Here is an 18,587-nt window from a genome sequence, read left to right on the forward strand (position 1 = left end):
CCTTATTTTATCTCCAAGACGACCTTCGACTGAGTTTTGCGAGAAGGTCTGTTGAATAAGGCATCAGCGAGTAAAAATACAATAACAACCTACCTTCCTGCATGTTTCATTCATCCCTGGTGACCTTGAAGATGAGTTAAATGCTTTTACTTTAAAGGGAAAGCGTAAAGTACCTAAATTACGTTTAAATCAATTTAGTTTTTAAATCTTAATCGTGTATTACCTATAATTAATTGATAGTGCAGCCGCCGTTGTCTATGACGACAGTGCCCGTCTCTGCCTTGCTCTGCAGCGCCATAATCCATCGTACGGTATCGTTTGTAATATGTATACCTACGTAATGGGCTTAATATGTTTATTGTCAAATTTTAGTAGATATTTTCATACTGATAGCTGAACATCTTCATATTCCGTAAAAAAATCAGTAAAAGTAAATTTCTCAATATGGATTCCGAAAACAGTGACAGTTTTCCTATGCATTGAAATACCATTAAATCGAGAAGCAAAAATAATTGTACTAGAAAAGTTATTGTTCAAAATCGGAAGGCCCTTTTGGTTTCAAGGTATTGTGTCCTTATTTTCGAAGGACGAAAAAACAAAAACTTTCGCTTTAACACTGCTTTTACTTCGGCTATAAATTATATCTTGTTGAAAGGTTTAAAGATTCTGTTACATTTATTCACAATAGACCGATTTGTTGACCCAACTGTACAACATTTTTAGAAGAAGGAACAATAGAGACATATTGTAAATGTACAATATCCAGTCGAGTGAAATCGAACCGTTCATAATTTGTGTCCTGGAAACAACGCAACTGGGACAAAAGATGCAATTTGAATTTTAAATATTGACTACATTGTCAACTTTTCTACGTAATCTCCAGAATCCCGACATAGAGTTTTTTTTTAATCTATGAATCATGATGTTTAACAAAAAGGATTTAGCTAGTAAGATGAAGAATTCTTTAGTGAGTGTGTTATGCTGTTGCAATTAAATATTAAGTTACTTAGTGTGGTAAAGAAAATTATGAGTTCGTCAAGCGCAAGCATTTGGTGATTTTCCGTTTCTCACACATTATGAAGGAACAGCATTCTTCACACTACAGTGAGAATTATTCGTGGGGCCCACTGTGACCCAAGAAAGAGTATTTTGTCCGCAGCAAACATTAATATTCCTCTCTTTCACTCATAACACATTTCCAGTTGTAGAAGGAGACAGGTAACTCTCATTCCGGTCTCACGTAAGTTGGCCAAAGTGAAATGACCGCCGTTGACCATTTTGGCATTGCGTCATTCATAGCTGGTGGCCTGATGTGAATTTTTCTAAATTAAATTGTTTCGTGTAAAAGAACCATGTAGAGAAAGATGGTAATTACATGATTGTAATAAAATAAGATGCCTTGGAAAGATGTCGAAAGCATGTACTTTATATCTTATTTATTATACATTAACTATATGTAACTAAACTGCTAAATACGAAAGATTTTATTTACAGGAATAGGTAATTTCATCCTTTTTATTCACCCAAAGTAATGTTTGCTGAAATCCATATTAACCAGTATTTAATTACATATAATACTGAATACTCTTTGTGTCACAAAATAGTATATATAATTACAATTGAAAAAAAATTCCTCGTTTTAAGCTGCGCATGGTACAGGTATTTTACATGAATTGAATGCTTTAATAGCAACGGAAATAAGTCGTCATAAGAGAGTTAGCCATTAGCCAATTCAATGAAAAGAAGTTAGAATAGAATTGAAACGCGTTCTATATTCAAAACCGTGTTTCCGACGAACGCGTCCAAGTTCAACAGCCACGGCAGCGCCCGCGCACTTCGAGACGCGAAGGATGAAGTCGACCCACTTGCAGTTCCCTGACCTCCGCCAGAGCCTAACATAGCGTCTTCTGGCTCTTTCTCTCTGTAGGATATAAGTGCTTCTTTCTCGCTTACTCCCGGAATATTTTCGCAGGTCTGCGGAAAATGGCGCAGAACTGTGAAGCGGAGATTCGCAAGCTGAGAAGCGGTGAGGTTTCAAAGGGTTAGAAGTACAAGAAATACTGCTATTTCTATTGTTGTGCGCGCTTTGATGGCGCATTTGATTATTGTTCTTTCGGGTGTGTACCAAACTCGAAAAGACTTGCGGCTATCAATCTCGCTACTAAATTATTACTTAAGAGTAGGACATCAAATAATGTTATATTGATACCAATGATCTTTACCTATCATTGATCTGATACCTTTGTTGGACTGACACTATTTATTATGAAAATACATTGACGAATATTACACAAACGAATTTATATTTTTCTATGGATTCTATTATGTTATAGTTTTATAAAATCTTTGAAATCAACATTTTAATGGGATTGATTTGAAAATTCTTTGGTAAATGTACCTTTAACGTTTTCATTGATAGTTTTTACATTCTAGAGCTGCTTTTTTAAATTTATTTAATAATTTACAATGGTTTATTAAATACATGCAGCTGTAGCTCAAAAAACGTGAATTTGAATAAAAATTTATTCTAAGATAGGGTTTCTTAACCTGTGGTCCATGGACCCCAAATGAACGCCGGGGGTCCGTGGCGAGCTTACCTAACATAATGGAACAGCAACCATCACTCTAACTATTCATATGTAATTAAGTGAAATTTAATGGCAAACAAATAGCAAAAAGCTAAACCTTGTTTTTTATCTTTTCGGAAAGGGTTTGTGGGCTCTTTGATATTTTGAGAGGGTACATGACTAGAAAAAGGTTAAGAAACCCTGATCTAAGACGACAAACATCCGGAACAAGCAAGGTCATTGTTCTCTACAACGAAAAATACAGAATGAGCGGAAAATTCAACGATTTGATATAGCGATCGTGAATCATGTTTCGAAGTGACCATGAAAACATAACTGGCGTACAGTTTACGTAACAAAAGTGCTTGTCAAAAAAGAATTGATCAGTTTACTGCATGAAATAACTGTACAGCAACCTCAAATGGGGCGAAGAGTCGAGAAGTGAAGATCATAACGTTGCCATATAAAGAAGGACACGAGCGCACTGAATTTCATTTTCTAAAACCCGATTACTGAAGGTGACGCAAGCCTGGAGGTCGGCTAACGGCGGCGACAAGAGTCGAAAACGAAAGGCGTTCGAAACTGAAATCGAAGGGAGTGATCCCGTTATCCTGGTGGCTGGCGCGGGCGCTACACTGGCCGAGATGGAAAGCTCCCGTTAACGATTAACGTCATGCACTGCAATCATGCTTCAATGAGTCACGATGCACTCCCAGTATACATCCCTACGTTTGCGCTATGCACAATGGCGGTGCTGGTGACGCAATTGATGCTCTTGAACTTCTGTTCTTACGTAGTAGTAGTGACAATAATGAACAAGCGAAGTATGAATAAAATACGTCGTAACGATTGCGAAAACGACTACAGTTTTTTTCAGGAATACATTTAAGCGCACCAAGGATTAATTGTCTTCTTGGAGGAACTCAGCTATAGGACATATATAGGTGGTACCACAAATATTATGACAGACATGAAATATCTGCTTGAATTAGTCCAGGAACTCACACGATCGGACAGAAACCATTCTTATCTGTGCGTTCTTTATCCAGTCACTCCCTACTACACCGATAAGGATGGCGATTTACCTGCCTGGAGAGAATCCTTCTCTTCGTTCGTCGGTACACAATTTTTGCCCGAGAAATATTTCTCGGTTATCTGTACACAACTAACATAAGAAAATCATGGCTAAAGATAGTTCTCAAAACTCCAAAAATGATTATTAAACACTACGCAGAAACGTGTTTATCTGACACAGATGTCTTTTTCTTTACAGCGAACACGTCACTTGTATCATAGAGCGTGTGTTATGGCAACCTACTTCGCGCTAACGGTATGCCGCCGCCGCTCCTGACCAAAACAAACTGTCAGGCTTAATAATGATTCTGCTAATTACTTCTTTCTATTTACTTATGGTCTCTAACATGTTTTATTTGGAACAAATATTATATTTTTATGTTATGATTTGCTCGTGGGTCATTGGCAATATTGTGTTCGTAAGCAGCGCTTACAAAACATCGTAAATACTACGTGAAATATTGATCTTGTGATGATCACAGGAATTTGTAAGATTACGTACCTACTTAACTTTCTTGGCAATTTAATACTTGTCGAGTTCTTAGGTTCTCGCGAATCATTGGAAATGAAGCCTTTTTTTCGGAACTAACTTACGTACCTATATCTGTTTTGTTTCAAAGAAACCAACGTTTCAGGCCCTTCGCAGATCCCATTTGAGTCAGTCGGACTATGGGACCTTTAAAGGTTTTAAAACCTTTGTTTGCTGGAAAAAACAAATATACGCGATTTAGATCCGAAAACATAGTTTCATGGTAGCAGTAGAGCTCCTTGTGAAAGAGTTCGTACAGGGAAGTACTGCCATTTTACCTGTTTCAGTCGCCAAGCAGTAATGAGCTTGATTAAAATGTCAAAGGACAACGGAAATTTATAGCAGCGTCCTGCAACTCATATATTTTAAACACAACAAAATAATATGTATTTTAGATATTGATTATTTTGTTATGTGCCAGATGTTATATACGTTCCTCATATAGTAATCTTTTTTTTGGTGGTGCAAAAGAGAACAGTGATATAATACTTAGTTTGTTGTAGCAGTAGAGTTCCTTGTGAAAGAGTTCATCCAGGGAAGTACTGCCACTTTACCTATTTTAGCCGCCAAACAGTAATGTGAGCGTTACTGCTTTCCGATTTCTAAGGGTAAGGGTGCTGGTGAAATTACAGGCACATGGGAGTTGTCAATTTATGTCTCAGGATAATGAGCACAGTGGCTGTGCCCCTGAGATCTTTGCGGTTAAAAGCTCTGAGTTGCACTGCAACTGTTATGGACAGAGAGGCGCACGACTTGTTCGTCCCGTCACTCGTTTGGTATTATAAAAAGGTTTCATAGGTTACTGCGGAGGTAGGATTGACAAATATATTTTAATATAAGTAATTATGAAACATCTTCTAAAAGTGAAGAAAAAAACATTTAAAAGCCTCACTTGTTTGTGATCGATTAAAGAATGATGTAATTGGAGCTCGTGTCAGCGTGCCACTTAGAACTAACGGTACCGCGTTCATGACCAAAACAAACTTCGGAGTTTGTGCATTCTCATAATTACGATATGTATGTGATAAATTAAATCAAGGTCGCAATAGGTTGTTTTAAAAGTCATTGTTTTAAAATATTAGACTCGTTTTTATATCATTTCGTCGGGCGCACTACCAGTTTCCGGAATGAATAAGAAAAAATACTATAAATGGTCAGAAATGAATTTATTGTTTATCAAAATATTCTCCGTTAGCGTTAATGCACTTTTTCATACGAATGAAACAATTTTGAAAAAATTTATGCCACTCCTCCGTGACAATCTCTGAAACATATTTTTCATACTCTTTGACAACCTCTTCAGGTGATGAAAATCGTTGACCGCGTAATTAGTTCTTAATTTTTAGAAATAAATAAAAGTCACAAGGTGCCATATCGGGACTGTACTACTGATGATACGGCGTTTACGGTTATTTTTACGGAGTTTGTCAATAACTTTCGGCAAATAAATGGTCGTATACCAATCACTATTCACGGTACAACGATTCTCCAAAGCAACAGTAGTCACGTGTCCAGTTTTATTAAAAAAAGAATCAATCATCCATTTAGAGGCACTTTGCACGCGCACCACTTTGGTTGGTTTCGGCTCATCTTGAAAGACCCATACGCTCGATTGCTGCCTTGTTTTGGGATCGCAACTGTAAATCCATGTTTCGTCACCTGTTAATAGTAACATGTGGGACATAGGTCCCACACCAAATTTGACGCCCCTTCGTTGAATCTGGTAAGCATGGCATTGCACCAAGTTACGCGATCCGTTTTTTGAGCCTCAGTCAAATTGTGTGGGATCCACCGAGAGCATAGCTTTTTCACACTCAAATGTTTGTGTAGTATTGATTGTATTTGACTCATGCCTATGCCCAAAGATAAAGATGGTACGTCACATGCCTGTCTGTTTTGATCATACGGCGCACAGCATCGATGTTTTTGTTGTTCACAACAGTAGACGGGCGACCATCACGAAATTCGACACTGAGATTCACACGACCGCGTTTGAATTCTGCAAACCAGCTATAAATAGTCGTCTTGCATGGTGCTTCACCGCCAAAAGCAGTTTGAAGCCGAGCGAAGCTCCTCTGAGCTGTTAAATTACACTTAAAGTCGTAGAAAATCATACTACGAAAATTTTCACGAGTTAAATCCATGGTGATGTAGACAACCCATTTCTAAAATGGAGCCACAATGTAAAAACAAGTGAAAGTCAGATGAAAAAAACTGTATTCTACAGCCAAAGAGTTCCACTTTCAAATGTTGTAATTACTTTTTAAAATTGTTTATGTAAGTGGCCAGTTCCGGAAACTTATAGTGCGCCCTATGTAACGTTTTGATTAGGTTTTTTGTAGCTGTAGATCTCCTTGTGAAAGAGTTCGTCCAAGAAGTACAAGGCAGAAAGTTTAGGAAGCGGAAGCGGTTCCGAAAGGTAAGGGTGCTGGTGAAATTACAGGCACATGAAATTTGTTAACAGATGTCCCAAGGTGATGGGCGCAGTGGCACTGCAAGTGTTATGTGTTCGTCCTGTCCATTGGTATCATAAAACAAGAATTAAGTGCGTGTATTTCGCAGAATCACAAATCTCTGGTATTTAAAAAAATAATATTTTCGTATTAAACTAAAACTATATGTATGATTTTGGGCAATGCAATCCAACAAATTAATGTTAGTGGCAATGTGTTACGATGATATGACATTGTTTTGTTGCCGACTGTTTTTACTAGGCACCTTGATATTTTTATTTTGTTATCAACGAATGTAGTTAGTTTACATACTTGGTTCTTGTATCTAACACAAGGTTTGACAAAGCAGAAAAACTTTATGGATTTGCTTAGTGAGTATTAGATTGGATCTGAGAACAAACAAAACTGAAATAATAAAATAGAAATTTCCACAGCGCCATCTAGGTAATACACAGAATATTAACAATTGAGTCGTTACGGCATGAGGAGCGAATAGCAAAAGCAAAGGAACACGCGTTAATTGACTTTTACGCAATGCTAATAGATGGCGCTGTTATACGTTTTTTTAAGAAATTTATATGAGGCAGTTTAGAAATAAAATCCGAACATTCTTTTTCAAATTGTATGTTTTAGGGTTTTTTTTATAATATCATTTGACAGAATAATCAAGTCGTGCGTCTGGTGGTAAAGAACACGCCTGTCCATAACTGTTGCAGTGCCACTCAGCGGTTTAAATCGGAAAGTTCTTAAGGATATTGCCACTGCGCCTGTCACCCTGAGACATGAGTTGACCAGTACCATGTGTCTGTAATTTCACCAGCACCCTTACCCTTCAAAACCGCAGTAATGCTCACATTACTACTTGGCGGAAGAAATAGGCAGGTAAGATTAAGGCAGTACTACCCTGATTGAACTCTTTTACATGGAGCTCTACTGCTACTACAAAATAAGTACATATAACTGTTCTACTCCCTTTTTAGTAGTTAGTACCCCCAAACAAAGATAGTATATGAGGAAAGTATATGACATCTGCCACACAACAAAATAAGAAATATCTGCTAAATATGTTATTTTGTTGTTGTGTTTAAAAAATATAAGTTGTAGGACGTTGCTATAAATTTACGTCGTACTTTTGGCGACTTGACATTTTATTAACATATTATCTACCATACCTACCTTCAAAAAGACTGCCTTATAGGCACATTGCCTAAAATTTATCAATGGTCTCACCTGTTACTAGCAATATTTGTTGTAGTTTCTGTATTTTATACACCATACTTTTACAAGCATATACCATTCTATACTCAGTTTCAATTTTAAAATGAATGTTAATTAACTAGTTCTCCTTGCTAGTTGAACTTCATCTTACAATTACAATTATATTACTATGCAGAAAATTATCTGCTATTGGACTTGGCTACTAGTAAAGGTAATAAGGAGAACTTCTAAATCACCAAACTCAGTACAGGTAAAGGATTTTATTGCAAAAAGGAAATACTTATACCCGCTTTACTCTTAGACGAAATTTTGTAACATAACAATAGATTTTTCCCTAAAGCATATATCAAACTGTAATTAATCTAATTTTAAGCGCTTCAATTATCAAATCGACTTCGCAAACTTGATAACAAGGTGTTGTCGTTTTTCTAGAAGCTACAAAGACCATTTTCGCATTTACGGCTGATTTTTCATTGACGTCATCGTACACGAAGCCTAAAGTAAACGAAAGGCCAGGAGGTATGCGCTTGCACCTCGCCAAAGACAGATTTATGTACTTGAGCTGTTCTAATTCGGGTATGAGTTTATAAAGCTTTATGTAGACTGGCTCCAAAGTAAGGTTAGTAAACTTCATGCGTTGTGTTGTCACACCGCCGCGTCTATATTGTATTCTAAATGGGTTCGGGAATGACACCAAATGGTTTTCGCAAATATAAGAAGCTGTCTTATGAATGGGACTTGAGAAATGTTTTGAAATCTCTATAAATCTCTTAATTTCATTTTGAAATCTTTCCTGCGCTTCCTCTTCCTGCTCTTGGTTGTCGAAAGAGTCCTGTCGAGATATTTCTACTTTTGATTCTTCTTTTACAGGATGCAATTGAACTACAGGACTAGGTTCTGGTACATATAACTGAGCTTTACTATTTTCTCCTTTACTAGAAATATGGGGTATAGGTTTTATTTTTTGTGTGGTGTTTTTGTGCTTGTAACTCATTTTGACGCAAGTTTATTAATTTTCTCAATACATAAAATTTCACTGCTGTGCCCTTAGGCATCCAAATGTCACGTTAACTCTTATCTATGTCCAAATGACAATGAAGGAGGATTATTCCTGTAAACCATAGACATTGGACAACGTCTATGCTGTAAACAATCCTTAAAGGATGGATTTTAATCAAACCCAAATGGCATAATAATCTTTTTTTTTTTTCCGAAAAAAGAATCGACAAGTGGCATTTTTAGTTACAGTTGAAGCACAAATTAGAAAGATATAGTAGGAAGTTGAAGCACCCATACCATAATATATTAATTCTATGTAGGTCAATGATTCCATCTTATTATTTATTTCAGGTAGGTCATGCAAGGTCCATTTTTTACTTAAAATTTATGTAAGGACCGTTTTCTACATTTTTGATAAATATTGTTCTAGAGAAAACTAAGGAATAATAGCCTAATTACAACCTTCAGAAAAGCTCACTATAATATAAATTACTTAACAGTGCGTAAGCACATTTTGAGGTCTTTTATTTACATCTAATTGCATAATAACCTGATATGCGTTTTGCCAGTAAACAGAAAACCAGTAATAAAAAGCTTGAAGGGATTATAGCCTTCACATTGATGTTTTGTTTTGCATTACGAATCTAGTCCAAGTACTACTACTAGTTGATCACATCAATTGAAAAATTGGTAATGTCATTTTTCCACGAAAAAAAAAAACAATACAACACAACAACAAAACTGTATTTATATAAATGAAACTATTTTTTCGGATTTAAATCGCGTATATTTGTTTTTTCAAACAAACCTTTTTTTTATTGACGTTTCGGGCCTTTTACAGGTCCCATGGTCACGGTTGACTGAGGTGGTACAGTCTTCAACCAGTTATGTCTAATATTAATGCAAACCACTCTATTTAGTCACTATAGTTACAATAGTTATTAATTAAATACCTTATTTTTAATCTTACAAAGAAAACATTCAAATTTACGCTACATTAAGTTTTACAAATTATTTTATTGAATGAATTTTTATTAAGTTCAATTTATTATTAATTATTAATATAAATTAGAATAAACTAAAACATATTAATTAGTACTGCAGTCTTATGTCTGTTGGTGGGATTTTTCATTAGAGGAAATACTTGATCCCAAACTGGTGGTACGGAGAAACCATCTACCCTGTTGAAATTAGGATGTTTTTTAATTTCAATGGCCTCTCGCAGCATCCTGGGTAGATAAGGGACTTCTTTTGCAAGAACCTGGGGTTTGTCAAACTTCATTGAATGTGTAGGTATATCCATGACATTCTCGCAGACTGCAGACTTGTTTACGCGACGGTGTTTGACATCAGCTATATGTTCTTTTCCAACTACTTTTGTTTCTTTCGACTGCATAACCATATTCCGCAGTTAGAAAACCTAAAAACTTCATTGTCGGATATTTTCTTAGAATTCAACCTTGTGTTATAATTATGTTTTGATTCTATATTTCTTTATTTTAGAATTTAAAACGGGTTTAATTTTACTAGAAGCAGCTATATTCAGTACATAAGAAACTTTAGAAATGAATCTCGGCACAATCAAATTAGGAAAGGAAGTTTTGGAATATACTTAGGTCTAAATTTTACAAAGATACTGTTCTTGAGGCTGAGATTTACAAAAGGAACTTTGACTTCTACGAACCGAAAATTGCGAGCTAAGCAAGTTTTTCGTATTTACAAAATGAAGTTTGCCTTATGAACTTTAAAAGTTTAAGCAAGAAATTACGAAACTCAAAGTTATATTCATTTTTGCTTAAACATAAAAAAGTAATTTTGTAAATAGAAAAAACGTACTTAACTTACCATCTTCGCCAATTTAAAATCTATAACTAATTAAGTTTATTAAAACTGATTTGTTATAATTCAACTGATTATCTTTCATTTACCATTTTCCTCGCCATAGTGAGGTGAAAAGTTGTGTTTCTCTCGGCATTAAAGTTGTTTTGAGTCTCGTGTCTTGAAACCCTCGCTACGCTCTGGATTCTATTTTTGAACCACTCGCTTTGCTCGTGCTTTAGTCTAAGCATTCATAGCTTGCTCAGCTTTCAATACAATCACTCGCGTCACACAACAACTATGCCTTGCATAACAAATAACTATTGTATGGCATAAAGGACAATAATTTTGTAAAATCAGCGGTTTTCCATAATTTCATTCATGTTTAAAAAATACAAATTTGTTTGTAACTAAAATTGTTTTATAACTTAGTGTGCAACTATGTATGCACGTTGACTTATTACTTAGCAAATCTTTATTAAAGGATAACACTAATTCTTTTATATTAAATAGCTTTGAAACTAGAGTCCCTCATACACCTGTTTTAAGGCTCGGTCATACATTTTTAGAATACTGTTTATTCCAATAAATTATTTTTGAAATCATTGACGCTAATGAGTGCCAAAATAGTTTATACTAATATATTAAAATTTCAGTAGTTTATTAAAATACTAATGATCGAACACGAATGAATACTAGAAATAAATTAATTAATTTACCAAACAGAAAGTGTTTTATTAAAATTATATTTTACCTAGGATAAAAAGATTGAATCGGGAAACAACATTATACGTAAGCGATTTGCACTCGCTAGATCAACTTTACTTTCTCTTATATGGATGGATTCCTCAATGACTGTCTGTAGGTTTAGTTAAGCTGGCCAATATTAACGAAAGTGAATTCGTCGGATCTATTCCTGAGATTTAGCGAACATCTACACCGCTTTTAATTTATAGAAGATATTATTTACGCCGTCAGCCACATATTTTTTGATTCACCATTTACCAAAACACCCAATTATCACGTATCACATACTCTCACTACGCAATCGCCTCCGATGGCCACGACTGGATCCAAGCAATTACGGTCTGACCATCTTGCCAACCGTGTCAGCTCCTCATTAAGCTTGAGTTTAACTAGTTCAACTAGGCCTGCATGAAATATACACTAAAGATCATCTACGTTAAGATAGCATTGATATTTAAGTGCTGTATAAAATAAACATAACAAGTTCTAATATCGATCCTTGTGGAAGTTATTACCATTAATTATAATATTATTACAATGAAAATAAATAAATCTAAGCAAATATGTTCTGGAAGTCAAATTATTTAACTTTGAAAATGATTGTCAAATTTAAATTTAAAGTATTTTAGAAATAAATCAACTAATTGTTAATACTTAATCATTTAAAAATTAAAAATCAATTAATAATTAATTATCTATTAATCGCCAAATTATTCTTGAATTGTATAATAATAATAATAACTACATTCGTCAATTAAATCTTCTTAATAATTGCTTTTATTTACTCCGTGACCTTATTTATTTTATTAAATTACCATAATTATAATATCATATTTTTATAACGTAGATAACATACATAGGGCACATTATAAGTTTCCGGAACTGGCCCTTAGATCTTTGCAATTTAAAGCTCTAATTTTTATTAAAATACTATTTGCATAATAGTAATTACATTTTTAGTTAAAGCACTGTAAGAGACTTAAATAAATAAATAATTTTATTATCAGTAACAATAACTGTGTAATAGCTATTAATAGATTTTTAAATAGGTCTATTAGATAAATACTTCTAATAGATTTCGTAATATGACGTGAACAATCATCATCCATATCATTCTTGGAAGAGTGGAAATCTCCACCGGAATTTAATAAAACTATTATTTATATCATAACTCACCGATTTGGTTTAACTTTATTACATCTATGGCTATCAACGTATCACCATCAATATTTCTATAAACAGTCCACTGTTTCTTTTGTGAAATGCTATAAAAAGTACAATAATGCCACAGTAGCCCCGTATGGCGGCGTTCAGGTGATTGGAAATCATAGATTATAATTAGTGAGTGAAGTTCCCAATCCGCATTAAATCCGCGCGGGAACTACAATCCTAGCCCACCCATTGTGAGAGGAGGCCTATGCCTGATAGTGGTACTATATATAGGCTTTTTTATGATACCAAGTGACGGGACGAATAATTCGTGCGCCTGGTGTTAAGCGACAAGCCTGTCTATTGCAGTTGCAGCGCCACTCAGACCTTTAACTGCCACTGCGCCCGTCACCCTGAGACATGAGTTGACAAGTTCCAAGTACTGTACCTACTGTAATTTCATCAGCCACCCTTACCCTTTAAAACCGGAACGTTCACACTACTGCTTGGTGGCAGAAATAGGTAAGGTGACAGTACTTCCCTGGAAGAACTCTTTCACAAGGAGCTCTACTGCTACTAAAAAACTACAACATTTTTCTTTCACATCTTATATATATCAGAGGCTTATAGGTGACTAGGAATTAGTAGAGGCGAAGCTGCAGAGCCTTGAACACCGCCGTAAAGTTGCCTGCTTATCGGTATTTTACAGGATATATCACGGAGAGTGTGCGATGGAATTACTCGATTTAATTCCGCCTTCCCCTTTCCGTCATCGGGGGATTAGGCGTAGGCTTGGCTGCCACCGTTATGTTGTGGATATTCCAAAGTTATGCTTCCACATTTATATGGCGATCGGCTATGGGGTGGAATCACCTGCTTGCAGACTTGTTCCCTGAACGTTATAGCTTGGACTTTTTCAAGGCGAGAGTGAATAGATATTATCTAGGTGTGCATGCTCCATCGTCGACCTCATCGTCACTTTCCATCAGGTGAGATGGAGGTCAAATGCACACTTACATTAGAACAAAAAAAAAACATCTTTGCATGAGCTATATTTGTAAGTTAGCAAGATTGCAGTCAGTTTACATTTGGCACGATACGAACGAAAGAATAAAATATTAAAGTTCATTTCAAAGACTTACAATTGTAAAGGCCAAATGAGGAATTCATAATTTCAAGTGCCAAGGCCACGGTCAAAGTGATAACGCAAGCAGATGCCTCAAATAGAAAGTAAAGTCAATGAAATCGTAAAGAAAATGAGTCTGTAGTTCTTCTTAAATGAGTCTGTAAATCTTAAAGCACAAGGTTACTGAATTGCAAAAAATAAAATGAATTGTATATACAAATTTTGCAGACTGATTTCACATCATATTTCCTTCATATTCACACACTGGCTTTTACCTATTCTTAAAGTAATGCATCCAAATTAACACCCTTGATAAGAAATTTAAAATAAATAGAAAGTTTTGCCATCTCCTGAATAATCACTCTTTATAAGATACGAGTTTGAGATAGTAAGGCATCGATATGTTAAAGTACATTAAATAGCAGCGTTTTTAGAATTTTATCTGCTTGTCCGTTTATTTGTTTGTATTCGCTTATATCTATAATAGCAAAACCAATTTAGATGTCATTTGGATGTGGTTTTCATTAATATGCTAGATAAGCTTAGGCTAAAGTATTTATTTTGACGAATTCGGTTGATAAATAAAAAAGATAAGTAGATTTTAAAGTGCATCGCGCGCGCACAAGTCTGAACGAAGTATGTGTGCTGACCAAATATATGGGAAAATTTGTTATGGGTGACAGGGAACATAGGGCTTGTAAATAACCCGAAAAGTTAGTTTGTTTAAAAAATGAAATACACACGATATAGGGAGCATACTCTCAAAGCACGAAATCCGAAGATACCGCCGTTTTACCACTGATGACTTAAATACTTGAGTTTCAATCGGAGCTAAGAATGTATGATACCACGATTTGACAGTTTCTAACGGGCTCGTCTTTACGGACTTCGAGAGTAATCCCGTAGGTCATACATATTGGGAAAACGGCCCTAACTACGGATTTCGTTGTTCTTCTTTAGATCGAAAACAAAGATTCAATTTCAATGTGAGTCGCGACAGTATTATTAAAGTCGCAAAAGTATTTATTAAAAGGAACCATTTTGCCATGTGGATAATTGCTTGTACATAAAATTTTCCCAAACAAAACAAGGCAATTAAATAAGCAGCCATAATTATAGTTTATTTATAAACTGAAAATAAAATAAGAGATGTGCACGAGAACAAAAAACAGACATAATAATGACAAGTAAAAAATGGCGCCAAGAACAAGTACATTGATCTCTAATCTGAAATCTAAAATTAACTAATAAAAAGACTAAATAAAATACTAAAAGATTTGTAGCGACTGCTGCGTTTCGTTTCATATGTATTTTATCAAGTCACTTACCGTCGCCTTACTTTCTCAAACTCGTATCTTATAAAGAGGATTATTCAGGACATGACAAAAATTTCTATTTATTTTAAATTTCTTATCAAGGGTGTGAATTTGGATGCATTACTTTAAGAATAGTTAAAAGCCAGTGTGTGAATGTGAACGAAATGTGATGTGAAATCAGCCTGCAAAATATGTATATACAACGCATTTTTTGCATTTAAATTATGTTATTAAGATACGAGTTTCAGAAAATAAGGTAAATCCCCTAAATTAGGCATGAGTTTTGTAGCTTTGAAATTCTTAATCCTAATAAAGTTGTCTTTCGAAAATATAATGTTATTGGTACACTCTTAGAGTAACTGTACCAACCACAATCACAGAATATGTTTCTTTACTTATTGTTATTCTTCTTCGTATCGTATCGGTGGCATACACTGTAATACTTTCATGGTGAAAGGATTTGATTTGATGAGTGGTTGTATAGGAAGGCTCCTTTTGTGCACCCCAACTATATAAATTACCTGGTCTCAAACTAGGGAACTCCTTCTACTATGAGTACTAAAGCAACGGAAAATTTAAAAGAGCTCATTTCTCAAATTAATCCTACTGGATCGGGGATTTCTTCACTCACAATTCACACCATTAGACCGCCGAGGTCATAAAAAGAACTTAACTTATAGTATTAAGGGAAGAAAGTTATTTACATATTGTTATTTTGGAAATTAAACTATTTCTTCGGATCTAAATAGCGTAACATTTTGTGTTCTATACAAGACCATCCATAGTCGCGGTTTTTTGTTCTACATTACGATGTACCTGAATACTGTTATATGATTGTGGTAAGCGATAATATATGTAGGTATAGTGACAAGGCATTGGTAAAAATGGATCTTTAAAATTTGTAACCTTACTAATTTGATGATATTGAAAGTTTTGATAAAAAACTTGTATTTTTATATAGATAAAATAAGTACTCATTTGGAGGACATTCCACATGATTGAATGTGACGATTGAGCATGCATACCTCCATAATGCCTATTCACTGTAGCCTTAAAAAGATCTTGTTTTATAGCGTTCGAGGAACAAATATGTACCTACATAATATGCGCCAATGATGTTAAAAACAGTACAAGAAAAATTAATAACATATTTTGTTTCATTCTTGTATAATTTTGTGTTTTATAATAGTAGTTATTGTCACTTCATCGTGGATAAGGAAATACTGTTAAGTGTGGCATAAAATCCTTCATTGACCGAGAGAATACCGTGTTCACGTGCATAGCCATGTAACCAGAATGCACAATTATTATTAATCTATATTAGCCAGTTATAACATTGTAACAATAGTGAATCAATTATCATATTTTGTTCTTATATCACTTTAAAACTCGCTTTATATGAAGTGAAGATATACACGTGCTCCAAAGTATTGCCTATGTAAGAAGATAAAACTCGATATATAATTGTATATACAGACGAGGATGAGGAGGGGATGAGGAGGACGAGGAGGTATGATCAATTTTGAAACAAATTTTTCTACATCAGTTCTGGTCTTGATGTTGTGTTTTTCGTTTATTAAAAAATAAGTGCGCATTCCCTGTACTATTACAAGGAATACCTTAGTTTGAGACCAGGTGATTGATGTACTTTTCTGACACTTTATTATTATTGTTAAGTTCGTGGGGGTGCACGAAAAGAGCCTCATCCCTTTCCTGTAGGGCTAGCACAATAGGGCGCGACTTGTGCGAGAGCGACATATGGCGCAACATACTGCCCTGCGAGGGACGTAACCTGAGTCTTGCGTGGCAGCCCAGCATGATAACCTTTCGGTATAAACTTATAAACTCTGTGATAATCTAACAGTAAGATAAATCCCATTCGCTGTTTCAGGAAAACAGTATAACATCCTCGGAGTTGGCCTAACCCAACCTCTAAAGAATTATGTAATTGGTCACGACTTTGAGATAACACAATAACTACTACATGTTTGTCATTGAACATCTACGCTAATTCAATACGAAACAAAGATTAAGTCCCTTAATTCAGAATATTGAACTTCGTCGTCGTCGTTAATGTTATGATTTTTATTCTAAAATATAATCTTAATTTTATCAGACTGGAAACGTTTTGGAAAGGAAGTTCAGCTTGAACACAGACAACGGTTAGGAAGTCACCAAACGGAATCATTTAGCTGGTCAGAAAAAAATTTGTTCGTACAACAAGAGCGAAACAGTTGCATGTTTTGTCTGTAGAGGCGTGTCATCAGTCGCCGACAACGTCTTCTGACCACGTCTCTTTTCGGAAAGGCTTAAGGTTTAAGTCCACTCCACGTCGATAAATCTTTGAGGAAAATTAAATTCATGAATGCAGCAAATTAAACAAAATATTAAATGAATAACGTATTAATAACATAAATGTAATAAATGTGTAATCATATATGTAACAAACAAACCTAATACAAACATATCTGTATCCATCATACAAATATAGATATTTATATAACAAAAACAGAAGATTTTGATGAGGATTTATTGCTGTGACAAACAATTCGAAAGATGCTCATGGACATTCTTTTGAATGATAATAAACTAGGAGACCTTTGATGGAGTCCGGAAGAGCATTCCAGTGATGTGTTGAATGGAGAGTGAAGGAATCAGATATGATGCCAGAATAAAAGAGAGGTATAGAGAGTGAAATAGAGTTAATGTTTCGAAGGGGGCTACATCTTACACTCGTTTTTATAAACAAAATTTCTGGAAGCAAAACTCGAGTAGGTATCTTTGTCACGCGGGATTCGCGTAATTAAATAGAACACTCGTTTCGGAAGTTTCGTAGAGAAAGAACAACAGTAAGTGACGAAGAAGAAAAAGAATTTAAGAACGATTCAAAATTTCAAAGTAGGTGGTCAGGAACCAGAGAAAAGGGTGATAAAAAGTGGATGATAAAGAAACATGTCGCATCATCACACCTTGTCTCTGCTGGTCATAATTTTCTAATTTACAACTATTTATTAAAGCTTAAATGAAATGCTGACTAGTAAGAAAAACAAGCATAGTTCAAAATGCAATAAAAATTGTTGTATAATTAATTAACCGTGTCAACAGTCAACCGTGACCATGGGACCTGTAAAGGCCCGAAACGTCGGTTTGTTTGAAAAAACAAATATACGCGATTTAAATCCAGAAAAATAGTTTCATTTCCTATGTGTAACAATCGCGAAAACCTAAGAACTCGATATAATTAATTAATTTAATACGCAAAAGTCAAAGGTTACTGAACATTAACTAGTATTGTTTGTATTGGAGTTTGCCTTCCAATTGGTGTATTACAGCTTACGTGGTTATGCCAACGTAGTAAATTAGCTTTAATTTACATAGAAAATTGTAAATAGTGTTTCCAATTTTGTAGATAATCTTCAAAGGTCAGCAATCGTATCATAAAATAGTCTCACCGCTTTGTTTTGGGTAATGAAACTACTTAATTCCAAGTTAAAACTACAACTTAATTTACCCACTGTCGCCGTGCAGACCATTTGAACATATTGAACTCTGCTACACGCTGCCGCGCTCAATTACCTATACTTTGCAAAA

The 18,587-nt window shown here is 34.9% G+C and overlaps 1 protein-coding gene across 1 annotated transcript; it reads right to left on the reverse strand.

Moving 5' to 3' along the window:
• Nucleotides 1-8,093: 8,093 nt before the first annotated feature.
• LOC113235442 lies at nucleotides 8,094-8,880 on the reverse strand. Its single transcript, XM_026471124.1, has one exon. The coding sequence runs from the start codon at nucleotides 8,833-8,835 to the stop codon at nucleotides 8,188-8,190; it is 648 nt and encodes a 215-aa protein (XP_026326909.1). The 5' UTR covers nucleotides 8,836-8,880; the 3' UTR covers nucleotides 8,094-8,187.
• Between the last annotated feature and the right edge of the window lie 9,707 nt (nucleotides 8,881-18,587).

The sequence above is a fragment of the Hyposmocoma kahamanoa genome, unplaced genomic scaffold (genome assembly GCF_003589595.1).
Source record: "Hyposmocoma kahamanoa isolate Upper Pololo Valley unplaced genomic scaffold, ASM358959v1 87, whole genome shotgun sequence".
NCBI classification, from domain to species: Eukaryota; Metazoa; Arthropoda; class Insecta; order Lepidoptera; family Cosmopterigidae; genus Hyposmocoma; species Hyposmocoma kahamanoa.